The following is a 14,728-nucleotide window of genomic DNA, read 5'->3' as shown; positions in this document are numbered from 1 at the left end:
CTGATAAAGACAAGATGGGAAGATATATAGCAGTAAAGGCCCAACTAGGAACTGAAAGATTTACCTTTCTCAATGTTTATGCCCCTAACGTCCATCAGGTCTCTTTCTTTAAAATGATTATTAAGAAAATGAAAGCCTTTGCCGAGGGGATTCTGGTGTGCGGGGGGGACATGAATATACTAAGCAGTCCAGGGAGAGACTCCTCCACAGGCCTTTCCACCCTCCCTCACACAACTGTAAAAGAATTCACCCAACTGATGAAAACCAACCACCTAATTGATTGTTGGAGATACCTCCATCCTCTAGATAGAGATTTTTCCTATTACTCTCAAGTCCATAGAGTCTACACGAGAATTGATTCTATCTGGGTGGATCAGTATTATTTATACAAAGTAGTGCAAGCAAGAATAGAAAATATCACTATATCTGACCATGCTGCAGTATGGATTGACCTTGAAAATGATACAAGGGGAACTCACTAGAGATTAAATGAAAATTTATTAGATGACTTGGAAGCTTCCCAGAAAGTGGAAAAAGTCATGGTAAACTATTTTAGAGAAAACTCATCAGCAGAAGTTTCTAAATGTATTATCTGGGAAGCACACAAAGCGGTAGTCAGGGGTGAGCTGATTTCACAGGGGGCAAGGATGAAGAGAGAGGAACAGGGGAGGATGCTTAAAACTCTAGATAGAATCAATTCTCTAGAACAAGCTCATAAATCATATGCGAGCGCAGAGGTTGGGAAGGCCCTGATGGAGGAGAGGAGGGTTCTGCTGCGATTACTAGATAACAAAACTAAGCAAAGACAGAAAAATGGTTTAACAATGTTTATGAATATAGCAATAAATATGGCAGACTATTGGCAAATAGCATAAGGAGGAAGAGAGAACTGAATTATATACATAAACTCAAAGACCATAGGGGGAATATGGAATTTCAGGCGGGAAAGATAGCAGGTCTATTCAAAAAGTACTATGAGGCTCTCTATAACATCCAAAAAGACCATTCCATAGATAGGGCGGCCACAAGTAAACAAAAAATCAAGGATTATCTAAAGAGAGTCCAGATGCCTAAGTGGTCGGAAGAGTTGTGCACAGAACTAGAACAAGCAATTACGATTCAAGAGCTTAAGGGGGTCTTAAAAGACACCCCTAATGGCAAGTCACCAGGCCCAGATGGTTTCACCAAAAAATACTATACACTATACGCTAAGCATCTATTACCACTGGCAGAGGCCCTGAACAGTCAAAGGGAAGGTGGAAGGTTCCCAACCCAAAGCATGGAAGCTCATATTGTAGTAATCCCCAAAGAGGGGAAAGACCCTGCCTTGTGCCAGAGCTACAGGCACATATCGATCATTAACTTAGACATAAAACTCTTCTCTAAGATATTAGCCAATCGAATCAAAGAAGGTTTACCGGCCCTAGTTCACCCTGATCAAACAGGCTTTGTTGTGGGAAGTGAAGCCAGAGATAACGAGGCCAAGGGCTTAAATGTTATTCACTGGGCTCAACTTAAGAATATACCATTAATCTTGTTATCAACTGACGCAGAGAAGGCTTTTGACAGGGTGAACTGGGGCCTAATCCGAGAAGTGATTGATCATATTGGCCTGGGACCTTATATGAAGTCCTGGATCAATAACCTATACAGCAATCCTTCAGCTAAAATAAGAGCAAATGGAGTTTTGTCTGAAGGCTTTCAATTGACTAATGGCACAAGGCAGGGTTGCCCCCTATCCCCGCTCCTTTTTGTTCTGACTCTGGAGCCCCTGTTAAGGAGTATACGTATGAACCCAGCCATACAAGGAGTAACTATCGGGTCTCAAAACTGTAAGTTATCAGCGTTTGCTGATGACATCTTATTATATGTTACAGACCCATTTATTTCACTACCTAAAATCATCCAGGAATTTAATGAATACGGGAATATCTCCAATTTTCAAATAAACATGACCAAATCGGAATATATTAATGTGGGTTTAAACACATCAGACCTAAACACTCTGAGGATCTCTTTTCCCTACAGAGAGCAAGCCATACGATACTTGGGCATAGACCTGCCGTCTAATCTTAATAAACTATACATAAGGAATTTCCTACTATTATTGGACACAATTGGTAAAGATTTGGAGAGGTGGAATGGGAGGTGATTTACATGGCTAGGCCGTATTAGCATAATAAAAATGAACATCCTACCCAGATTGCTCTTCCCAATGTCAATGCTCCCTATCTCTCTCCCAAAATATTTCTTTACAAAAATTAAATCTCTATTAATCAGATTTGTTTGGAAAGGAAAGAGACCCAGACTGTCATACAATATAATGATAAGATCCAAAGAAAGGGGGGGTCTGGGCTTACCAGATCTGAAATTATACTATAAGGCCCTTGCCATGAATAGAATTCTGGATTGGCAACACAACGAGACACAGAAAGGGTGGGTTAAAGTGGAGAAATCATTAGCGGGCAGGGACCTAGCAGGAGCGGTATGGATTAACTCTGAGGTAAGAGGCCTATCAGCCTCAACGCCGCCATGGACCAAACACACCCTAAGGATTTGGGATAGATTTGAATTCAAAGACAAATGGGCACCAGGAGTCTCACCCCTAACCCCGGTAGAAGGCTTTCCGCATTTCCAACCAGGCCTGGAAAGGAACTCCTTTGGCACCTGGAAAGGCAATAGATTATAACCATTGCACATCTAATGTCAGGAAATAAAATTAAACCTATCACAGTTCTCCGACAGGAATACGGGCCTTTTCCCATGGATAATTGGAAATTGAACCAACTCACACATTGGTTTAGCTCTCTCAAAGGAGTAAGATCAATAGTAGACATGACCCCCTGGGAAAAGCTTTTCATACAAGAGGCGAAACCCCCGCACCTAACTTCCTACTTATATCAAGCTCTTCTGGATCTTAAAGGAGATACCGAAGCAGGTTTTCTAAGGGAATGGGAGAGAGATACGGACTACACATTGTCAGATGCGCAAATTAGCAGAGCTTTGGCTATGGCTCATTCTGCTTCAATAAGTTCACATATTCAAGAAGGGTGTTACAAATTATTAGTTAGATGGTATAGGACACCCTCTCTTCTTGCCAAGATATACGAGGGTCAGAATTCCAATTGTTGGAGCGGTTGTGGAGAGCCTGGCTCAATTCTTCACATTTTTTGGAACTGCCCTCTACTGAGCTCTTACTGGGGTGAGGTAAGGGAGGTAGTCAAGGAGGTGGTGTGGTGGGACTTGAAGGATAATCCATAGCATCTACTATTTCACCTATACCCGACATCTATCAAAAAATATAAATCTACAGTCACCCCATTCTTATTAAATGCGGCTAAGAGCCTTATCCCAACATATTGGAGAACCACGAGAATCCCCACCATAAAAGACTGGTTCTCTAGAATCAATAGAACTCAAGAAGCAGAAGAGTCTATCTTGATGGCTAGAGATAAATTTGATAAATACAAAAAGGTTTGGATGCCATGGATCCTCTTCCAAACAACCAAAAGATATCTTTCCATTGTTAACGAGGCGAAGGACTAGTGAATGTTCTGAGGGACATTTCCAACTGAAAGGATTATGTCTTTTTCATGTCTTTTCCATGTTGAGTAATGTAGCTTTATTATCAGTGGTACCTGTGATATGTTTTAATATGTTTCAGTTATCTTTTTTCTTGTTTTCCTCTCTTTTTACTCGTACTTCTAGTGAGAATACCCACATTCGCATCTCTATTCTCCCTCTATGTAACTTATGTGTAAAGAAGGTTATAGTATGACAGCGGGTGATATAATTCATAATATATGCACTGCATAGAATATTTAAGACTGTGCTATGAATCTGATGTTTATTCACACTATGTAAGAATTGACACAGATGTATTAATATGACTTAAAGAGAACCAGAGATGAAGCACCCTCATGTATTTTACCTTATAAATCAGTGGGAACATGACAGTAAACACCTAATCTGCTCTTTGTTACATTGTTCTCTGTTTAATTTGCCTGTTATCACCTCTAAGATAAGAATCCCGACTGAGCTGTCGGCTGGCTTTGCTACAGAAAGATTATAGCTGAGACTGTGTTCTTTTGTGTCTTTTCAAGTCCAAGCCTGCCCCCTGCTGGCTTTGCTGAGGAATCATTATAGCTGAGTCATTATAGCAAAGCCAGACTCAATGCTCAGTCCGGGATTCTTATCTCAGCTAATAACAGACACTTTTAGCAGTGAGGATGAAACAGAGGGCAGGGTAAGTGTTTTCTCTAATGTTCCCACTGATTTCTATGGTAAAATACATGAGGGTGCTTCGTCTCTGGTTCACTTTAAATCAATCTATAAATGAATTAATCTCTCATATTAGAAAATCCGACAGAGGGTCCCAGTGCTGGATTGATGAGGTCCTGTGCATACTTAAAGTGAACCTGAAGTGAAATTTCCAGAGGCTTCATTCTACTAAGTATGTTACTTTTATTCAAATTTTCACTTCAGGTTCACTTTAAGCATGCACAGAGAATCACTGATTTTGTGGTCAATGCAGATGCTCCTGACAACACTGCAAAAAGTTATTACTGAACTTGCGTTTTGTATTATACATTTTTTTTTATTAGCTGGGAGGAAACAGTTATGACATATTTTAGCTGTGCAGATTCTTTCTCACGTGAAACAATTGATAGGTGTGTGTAAATAAAGGATTTGCCATTGTGCCATCTCTGTCTGTTACAGGAGACTGTGCTGCTCCCTTTTATCTTATGTCTTATGCTGCTGTACCTGCAATACCATACCTGTACCAGTGAGTGCCAATTCCAAGTGTATCACAGTCTTGGAGGAAATAGAATTTACTCTACTTATTAAAAATGTATGTTCCTGTAGGTAATGTGATCATGGAACAAAGAACAGTCCCATAGTTTAGTATCAGCATATGCTATGCAGCAGAACTGTGAAAGCACACACACACACACACACACACACACACACACACACACACACACACACACACACACACACACACACACACACACACACACACACACACACACACGTGTGTTGTCTTTCTGAATTCTTGAAAAACTGTACTATAGTTTTTATTCTTCCCCAAAATTTCTGACTAGTCATTTAAATAACACGAGAGGTATTTCACTATACCAGTACAGCACCTGTGTTTAGTGAGGGTGGTCACTCCATGCACCCCCCGTACACGCAAGGTTCACCAGATAAATGATGACTACTGCGTCAAAACAATATCCAGCAAGTACCTGCTTCTGCACTCTGCAGTTTAGCTTGGCATCACCTCAAAAAAGACAGCGGATCATAGTGTACCATAAAATGTATTCCACATTAAAAACTCAGAATTTCACTCACAAGTATAGATCAGTTTGACAGCATATCAGTTATGTTTGATAAACAGGTTTGGGCTTCTGCTCGCCCCATAACGGCCCACTGTCCGATCTTACCATGCAGTCTACGATCTACCTGTTTTCCCCCCGCTGGTATCCACCATTAAAAGCTTGCAAGCCACAGTCTGGTCAGCTCCACCTAACGTGTTTTGTCATCACTATCAGACTTGTTAGGGGCTTGCTTAAGGGAATATTAAAAGATAGGTGCACACTGTCACTGTCCCATTAAAAATGACCCCTCCGAAATACGCGTTAACCCCCTAACGCCGATTGGTTGGCAGCCCCAGGACCGCATAACGCCGAAAGCCGTCAAGTCCTGGGGCGGAGTTTTGCAGGAGATCGCGCGTGCCTATGCACGCTGATCTCCGCTTGAATGACGGAGCAAAGCTCTGTCATCAGTTTCCCAGCGGCGATCACCCACTGGGGAGGCACAAGAGCGATCGATTCTCATAGGCTATTGCCTATGACAGCCAATCACTGTCATTGGCTAGCAGAAAAATAAATAAATACAAAAATAGACAAATTTATTTAAAAAAACACACACACAAAAAAAAAAAAAACTGCAGCAGTGATTAGAGCTCACCAACAGAAAGCTCTGTTGGTGGGCAGAAAAAGGTGTGGGGGGAGAGATTCATATGTGTGCTGCAGAGCCTCCAAATTGTAAAAAAATAGCCTGGTCACTAGGGGGGGGGGGGGGGTGTAAGCCTATGGTCCTGAAGTGGTTAAGAAAGCCTGATACCCTCTCTTAAAGCGGACCCAAACCAAACATTTTTTTTAATGAAAAATATGTAGTTGCACCACTCTGACACATACAAAGATAAATAAACACTCCTTCAAGCCTATGAGCATTTCAGTGCATGCTTTTCACCCTTCTCTTTTCATAGGGTTATACTGGGGGCAGCCATTAGCAATTCCTCCATTGCCGGACAACATCTACTCCACCAGTTTGCTGGAAAAATTCCGGCAATTTGAAAGGAAGGGAGGGGTTCCTCCAATAAATGTAAAATATTTTATATTTGTCATCATGCAGCTGAAAAAAAGGCTGCTATTTATTATTATAATTTAGAAAAGAGATTTTATTTCTGAAATCTTGTATTTTTAATTTGGGTCCACTTTAACCACTTGAGGACCCACCCTTTACCCCCCCTTAAGGACCAGCGCAGTATTCTGTGATCTGTGCTGGGTGGGCTCTGCAGCCCCCAGCACAGATCAGGCAGCACGCAGAGCGATCAGATCGCCCCCCTTTTTTCCCCCCTATGGGGATGGTGTGCAGGGGGGGTCTGATCGCTCCTCTTGGCTGGCATGTTGCGGGGGGGGGGGGGGCACCTCAAAGCCCCCCTCCGCGGCGAAATTCCCCCCCTCCCTCTCCTACCTGTCATCCCCGGTGATCGGGGCTGCACAGGACGCTATCCGTCCTGTGCAGCCAGTGACAGGACGTCCCCTGTCACATGGCGGCGATCCCCGGCCGCTGATTGGCCGGGGATCGCCGATCTGCCTTACGGCGCTGCTGCGCAGCAGCGCCGTACAATGTAAACAAAGCGGATTATTTCCGCTTGTGTTTACATTTAGCCTGCGAGCCGCCATCGGCGGCCCGCAGGCTATTCACGGAGCCCCCCGCCGTGAATTGACAGGAAGCACGAGCGGCTGCTTCCTGATTAATTAGCCTGCAGCTGGCGACGCAATACTGCGTCGCTGGTCCTGCAGCTACCACTTTGCCGACGCGCGTTATGGGTGCGCGGTCGGCAAGTGGTTAAGCACTCACAGGCATTAGGGGCCTAAGGCCTTCTTCCTACTAGAATCGATATAAAGGCATGGAACAATGCATCCATTTTCCTGTTAAATTCTGTACTAGTCACTTGCATTGAGCCGCAAGAGGTTTTCCTAAAAAATGTGTGCAGCAGTGTCTTTGGGTTTTAGAAAAAAAGCACACTTGTGAGAATGGGTATAATGGGATCCTAGACAGAACAGTGTGGATCCACAACCGCACAAAATTGTGTAAAATCCTTCATATTTTCAGGAACAAACTCTATTAACTACATAAGACAATACTTTGTTGTTATTATTATTTTATTATTATTATTTAGTATTTATATAGGGATGACCTATTCCACAGCGCTGTACAGAGTATATTGTCACTAACTGTCCCTCAGAGGGGCTCACAATCTAATTGTTAACATGTAGTTTCCCTACCCTCTGCTAGGTGGTGCTGCTGAGCATGAAGTAGATGGCTTAGCTGTTTATTTCACTGGAGAGCCTGTTTCCATAATAGTCCCGCAGCCTGGATAGGACAGCATCCGGTAAAGAAACAAATTGCCAGTGCATCCAGTTACCAGGCCTTTGGTGGCTGAGAACATTCAGTAGGTGCACATACCCACTAAACATTTTTTTGCATCATAAATATTTTAATAGGCACCCTTCTTGCTTCCTTCTGTCTCCCTTTGTGCCTCCTTCAGTCCCCCTGCGCATCCCTCTGTCCCCCTTTGTGACTCCTGTCCCTTTTTGCTACCTCTGCCCCCTGTGCATTCCTGTGCCTCCTTCTGTCCCCTTTGGTACCCCTTTAGTACCTCCTTCTGTCCCCATGTGCCTCCTTCTGTCAGCACTCATTGTGCTTCTTTCTGTCACTCCTTCAGTCCCTCTTTTTGCCTCTTTCTATCCCCTTGGGCCTCCTTCTGTCCCCTTGTGCTACCTCTGCCCCCTGTGCATCCTTCTGTGCCTTTGTGCCTCCTTCTGGCCCCCTTGTGCCACTATGTCCCTGTTCCCTTCCTGCGCCCCCTCAGACCATTGTGTAAATGCAGAGCATAGCACAGCAAAAGCTGTGCTCTCATCTCCCCTCTGGAGTGCTAATGGCTCTGTCTGTGCTTCCGGTGGGTCTCCTTCTACCTGGGGTTTGATCACAGCTTTTTAATTGGTTCCTGCAGTTTCATGCTTCCGTTCTGCCTCTTCCTTACACAGCTTGTCTGCAATGGTCCGGGGGGGGATAGAAGCGATGAGGTTTCACATGCACTGCTTGGAGTGCTGTGAGTGAGCCCAAGGGAGAGCCGCCAGGAGCGCAGACATCACCATCTGCGCATCTGATTGGAGGCTACTGTGCATGAGCAGGCGCCATTACATCAGGTTCAAAGGTAGTGACTATTATTACTTGGGGCCTACAAGTTTATGCAACTGTCAGCTAAGGACAGTAGCACTCTTCATAAAATAGTCAGCTTATCTGTGCTCATCATAATGATAAGCAAACTGATTACAGCATAAGCAGTACTATGAAGTTTTGTGGAGGGAACCTTGTTGCATTTGAACTGAAAACAGGAACCTGGTCAGTAGTGATAGCAGGGAAAGGCATTAGAAGCGGTCAGATCAGCTGGCACAAGCAGCATTGGTTTTAGTGTACAGGCTATTGGTAAAGAGAGTATGTGTAAGCAGTAAGAAGACAGAGAATGATCAGATCCCTTTGGGTGGAAGGTCAAAATCAGTATTTTGTTACTAATCGTGGTTGGATTTGGAGTTATTTAGTGTGTTTAAATGTACCCTTACTATTTGATAAAAATTTGTCACAAAATGGTTTCACATTAATGTTTTTGCAATTGTTTTTGTTTTTCTACATGAGGTATCCTATCGTCATAGAAGATGTGTCTTTCCTGGTTCTAGGAGGCCCTGAGAAATGAAGATGAAGCCTCACAATGTTATGATTTGCACACTCACTTTTACCCTCTGTGATGTGACAGTATCCACGGTTTTGTATGTATACAGCTGTAAAAAGGCAAGTATCTTTGAAGACATTACGCAGTTTAATATATTTCATTCACTTTTGGACGTTTGGGGCGCCTCTTTGCTGAGGACCTCCTTATGCGTTGGAGCTGTAATAGGCGTTGCTAGCAACAGGGTGAATGGTCCACAGAGGCTGCAAGCATCCATCGTGCCTATAACATTGCTTTGCTACCTTATTGCTTGTTATGCCATGATTAAATTGTTGCTGTTTTCTGAAGAGGAAAAGCCTGTTCGAGATGCTTTTTTTTGGAGTCTTCTAGCATGGACTTGGCTATCATCTGCTCTTACTCTCTTCACATGGAAACAGATGGGAGAATTCACCTCTCACAGAGAGGGGACACAGGCAGGACTTTATTCCAACCTTTCTGATGAGCAGGAGGTGCCACAGGTTGGCACACAGACAAAGGAACAGGAAAGTGAGATTTCTGGAGCAACTATAGGAAGACTACTCTCCTACTCTAAACCGGATTCTGGCTATCTCTTGGTAGCTTTTTTCTTCCTCCTTCTATGCACATTGGGTAAGTGTTAAACAGGTGTTTTCTTCACTACAAGCAACTAGTTAGTATATATTGAACACTCACAGTAGACTAAGGGTGCATATACACATCCAATTTTGATTGGCCAATCACTGGCCAATTTTACCACCTCCATGTAGTATGAAGATCAACAGTTATCGAATACCCTTATGCTACATAGAGGTGGAAAAATTGGTCAGTGATTGTCCAATAATAATTGGCTGTGTGTACCAGGCTTAAAGCACTCCCGAGGTGAACAATAAAAGCAATCTTTACTTACCTGTGGCTTTTTTCATCCCCTAGAAGTTTTGTGGGTTTCTCCGGTGCTCTCCCCTGGCAACCTGTAAAGCTTGCCAACCTGTCAGCACTTCTGCACATGCACGAGTGACTGCCCACTTGTAAACACGCCCATATCATCAGGCCTGTACTCTGCTGGCGCAGCCTGAGCATGTGCAGAAGCTTTACAGGTGGGACAGCGGGGAGCACTGGAGCTGCGGCAAGGGACCCACAAGACTTCTAGGGGCTAGAAGAAGCCCCAGGTAAGTAAAGATTGCGTTTATTGCTCACCTCTGGAGTGCTAACAATACAATATGAAGTATAAACTAGTCAGTGTAGAAGTTGGTGAAGGAAGAGCCATATTTACTTTAGGAAGAATGACTGGAACTGTATTTGGTGGGTGTAACGATTGTGGAACTTTCTCTGTGATCAGCGCACAACGCGTGCGCTGATACGGCGGAAATCCTCCACAAGCGTATAATTGCAGGAACCCAGCAAAAGGTGCTACGCACCCGTAGAGGGAAATTCCTGTCGGCAGATGGCGCTGAGGAGTGCAGAGGAACCAATCCTCTGTACCTCCACAAATGCCAGACAGGAATTGTACGAAGCGCAGAACGCAATCACAAGAGAAGCGATTGCGAATGAGAACGAGCAAAGGGACAGGTTGTATGTGTGTGCGCCAATCTAGTCGCCACCCCGCGACAGCGCACACACAACAGCAGATACGAAACAGAAACGCAACCGCAAGAAAGGCGATTGCCAAAAGTGACACAAGGCAGATCAGAACAGAATACGAGGATAGCAAAGGCACAGCAAATCATACAATGAGGAGATACGGAAAACAACAAACGCTAACTGAACGCGAACACCGCACTCATTCGCAACAGTGCACGCGTTCATGCGCGGTCTCCACATGATAAGCACAATAGAGACAAGCACGCCTAACTAACCATCGACAGACAAACATGTAACAGAGGACGCGAGCGCTTGCTTAACGGTTACCTCACCGAGCCTCCAGCAAGCGTTCGTAGCAGACAAGACAGACACACGAAAACAGGGACAAGCGAGAGATAGGATCCACAGCACTAGCGAAAGTGGCTAGCGCAATCCAGGAAGACAGAACAGAAGGATCCACAGTACTAGCGCAGGATGCTAGTGCGATCCAGGTACAGAGTAGCAGAACAGAGGGATCCACAGCACTAGCGCTAGGCGAGTGCGATCCAGGCAGACAGAGTAGCAGAACAGAAGGATCCACAGCACTAGCGCAGGATGCTAGTGCGATCCAGGAAGGCAGAACAGAAGGATCCACAGCACTAGCGGAAAGTGGCTGGCGCGATCCAAGGAGACAGAACAGAAGGGTCCACAGCGCAAGATGCTAGTGCGATCCAAGTGAGACAGATCAGAAGAGATAGCTGGTAGCAACCGCTGCACCAGTTATACTCCAAGAACAGAGATCAGAACTATTTCCTGTCGACCACCGCTGGGACAGGACAATCGCAACAGAACAAACAAAACAGATAAGCAATCCTAACTGCACTAGGGGAACCTGCCTAGCGCAGTTTCAGAAATTACTCTAAGCTGAACTTCAAACAAAGAGTAAGGCTGACACTCCTCCAGGAGTGTTTCACAGGAAGGAATCCTTATGACCAGCCAAGCATTGTGGGAAACACATAGTACTTATAGTACACGCCTCCAATGAATGTGGCCAGGCAATTTGCATGACAACACATGCAAATTCCTCAGCAAGCACAAGCTGCAAAACTGACAGAAGCTCTTCTTTCCAGAGTCCTGCAGCATGCAAACGCAAACAATGGTCAAAAAGCTGCCTGCCTGCACAGGCAGCTGAGCAGATCATTACAGTGGGACAAGAAGAATGATTGTGAATGAGACATTACCACTGGTGATGAGAAGAAAGTGAGAGATGATTCACTGGTCTATTCAAAACCAAAGTATCAGTAAAGCTAGGTTCACAGGCAGTTAAACGATGCAGTTATCTATCAGTACCCGTATAGTTAACCTCTGGTCTGCCAGGGGTCTATCACTATTTAGTTGCTGAATAATGGCATTTATGGCAAACCCTAACTGCACTTTGTGTCAGGACTTAACACTCGTCTGATGACTGCTATCATTTCCAAGGAACTTATCCCAGATATGATTACCTAGACCTGTTCTTATAGCTGTAATCTATCTCATGTCTCACGGTCCACTATCTAGTTTATAAGATGGAGGATTTGAAGGAGACCATATACACATATATTGCCACCAAATGTGGCAAAATGCTCAATCCCCCACTGATTTGAATCTGACCAGAGAGGAGTTGATTTCTGCCACACACTGGCCATAAATTTTCAATAGATTTCAGCATAAAATGTATTCAGAATCGATCAAACCACTACATTACACTAGTGTATGCAGTCCAATGACATGGGCCGTTGATCTACTGCAGTTCCTGCCCCACCCTCAATCGATGGAGATTTTCTGTCCGGTCCGATTGATAATTTTGATATAAATATTATCAGTAGTACTATTTGGTAGATATTACTATCAATTTAAAAATGCTGTGCTATAGATTCCCAGCAGATTTGATCAGAATATTCATTCCTGAATAAGAAGGGATACTGTTTAACCTCAAGCTGTATTTGATAAGGATTACACCAGAAGTTGTTCACAAAATAAATAAAAGACTAGACGTGGTTGGATATAGCTTTTTTGCTGCATATACAGAAGTGTCATATTTTGGTTTATAGCTGATTGTAAGTCTAGACCAGGGGTCTCAAACTCGCGGCCCGCGGGCCATTTGCGGCCCTCGATACAATATTCTGTGGCCCGCGCCGGCAAAAGCTTCCTTATAGTTCGTTTCAGTGCTCCCAAGTAATCCGCCGCATCCCCGCCGCTAAACGAGGGCTGCAGAGCTCCCAAATCGCCCGGGGGGCAATCTGCCAGCATTTCCTGGAAGGGGCAGAGCTTTCAGCTTCAGCTCTGCCCCTCCTGACGTCAACCACAGCGCATCGCCGCCTCTGCCCGCCCCTCTCACTCTTCCTTCACAGAGAGGGGCGGGGAGAGGCGGCGATGCACCGCGATTGACGACAGGAGGGTCAGAGCTGAAGCTGAAAGCTCTGCCCCTTCCAGGAAATGCCGGCAGATTGCCCCCCGGGCGATTTGGAGGCTCTGCAGCCCTCGGGGTTGCGGCGGATTACTTGTAATTGGAGCACTGAAGCAAACTATAAGGTAAAATAGGCAAAATAGTTCGCTTCAGTTTGAATTTGATTTTGAAATAAAAATCAATGCAAGGGAGGGGGGGGGGGGGGGGGCTGCTGATTGACTTTTTTGTGTGAAATCCCTTATGCGGCCCAGCCTCATCCTGACTTTGCCTCCTGCGGCCCCCAGGTAAATTGAGTTTGAGACCCCTGGTCTAGACAGGAATGTGCAGCCAGGCAGACTATGAAAGCCTCTTACATGTGCAGGGGGTGGTTATCAGTTTACAAATGTAGTTTTCCTTTATCACAGGGGAAATATTCAGTCCATATTACACAGGGCTGGTCATAGATGGTATTGTCGTCCAAAGAAGTTTGAAGAAGTTTTCCAACGCGGTTGTAATACTAGCAATTCTGGCGGTGGGGAGGTAACATTCTGGCTCATTATTATTTTTCTGGTGTGATGAAATCTGTTCTGATCTTTGCTGTATGTGTGTAAATAAGAAAATCCTGGCAAGGGCTTATTTACTTATTCTATTAGGAAATTGTATTTAAGTATGTATATAATTGTTCATTTTAAAGTGGACCTAGACTCTTGCACAGGACAGAGGGAAAACATAGAGAAATGCACCCTGTATGTATTTAGAGAGTTTAGCCTGTCTAATTCCCCCTCATCTGTGACTAATCACAAGTGTAATTTGATCTCTCGGCTGCATCAGCTCAGGAATCTCCTCTACCATGGCAGAGCTGTTAATTTGTAAACACAGGATGTTAACCCTAAGTCTGCTTGCATGAAATCAGGAAGTAGACACACTGCAGATTCATTGCAGGATTTGTATCAGCTGTAACAAAAAATGTTTTTCTGTAAAGGTTATTATGCTGCTTTTTTATATCAGAAAGGAAGTTCTGAGTTCAGGTCCGCTTTATAGACTAGCCCTCTATATACCTTTCTAGTACAAGCAGCACAGTTTACATTACTTTACAGTAACCAATTAGGTTCCCATTTGGCTATTATCTTATCACTCAGGGCCCTTTTCCACTAGAGCGATTGTGATTGCTGAATCGCAAAATCGCAAATCGCTAGTGATTTTTAAATCGCTAGAGTTGTTACTTGATCATGGAAATCACGAGAAGTATTTTCCACTACAGTGATTCGATTTGGAAATCGCTAATCGCAAATCGCAATCGCTTGCTGGAGCGATTTTTACAATGATAATGCAATGCAAATGAAAATCACAAATCGCAATCGCATAACAGAATTAATGAAAAATCGCAATCGATGGCGTTTGTGATTTGTGATTGCGATTGCTAGTGGAAAAGGGCCCTCAGAGCCGTTTCCACTGGCCGTATTGCCGCCGTGCGGTGCTGCTCAATACAATCCCCATGGGACACGCATGTGGACTGTGGAAAACTAAAGCATGCTATCCATAAATTTAGCCGCACCGCATCTTATCACAACTGGAAATTTACATCAATGGAAACTGTCCCATTGACTGCACTTTTAATGCAGTGCAGTGCAGTGATTGCACCGCTCCACGTGTAGTGGAAACGGGCCCTAAAAGATTAGTTTTGATTGGTTGCCATGATCTAA

General features: G+C 44.2%; 1 protein-coding gene across 5 annotated transcripts in view; it reads left to right on the top strand.

Moving 5' to 3' along the window:
* ABCB9 (ATP binding cassette subfamily B member 9) overlaps window positions 1-14,728 on the top strand; it is a 66,573-nt gene that overhangs the window by 14,422 nt on the left and 37,423 nt on the right. For 4 of the 5 annotated variants that reach the window (XM_068244257.1, XM_068244236.1, XM_068244266.1 and 1 more), the window contains exons 2-4: window positions 7,591-7,747; window positions 8,992-9,670; window positions 13,451-13,565. In XM_068244257.1, coding sequence (XP_068100358.1) covers window positions 9,046-9,670; window positions 13,451-13,565 — 740 coding nt within the window. In that variant the 5' untranslated portion in view covers window positions 7,591-7,747; window positions 8,992-9,045. The remainder of the gene's footprint in view (window positions 1-7,590; window positions 7,748-8,991; window positions 9,671-13,450; window positions 13,566-14,728) is intronic. The other variant, XM_068244274.1, reaches the window with a different exon arrangement.

This window comes from Hyperolius riggenbachi, chromosome 1 (assembly GCF_040937935.1).
Source record: "Hyperolius riggenbachi isolate aHypRig1 chromosome 1, aHypRig1.pri, whole genome shotgun sequence".
NCBI classification, from domain to species: domain Eukaryota; kingdom Metazoa; phylum Chordata; class Amphibia; order Anura; family Hyperoliidae; genus Hyperolius; species Hyperolius riggenbachi.
The sequence above is the reverse complement of the archived record's forward strand: the minus strand, read 5'-3'. Positions and strand labels throughout refer to the sequence as shown.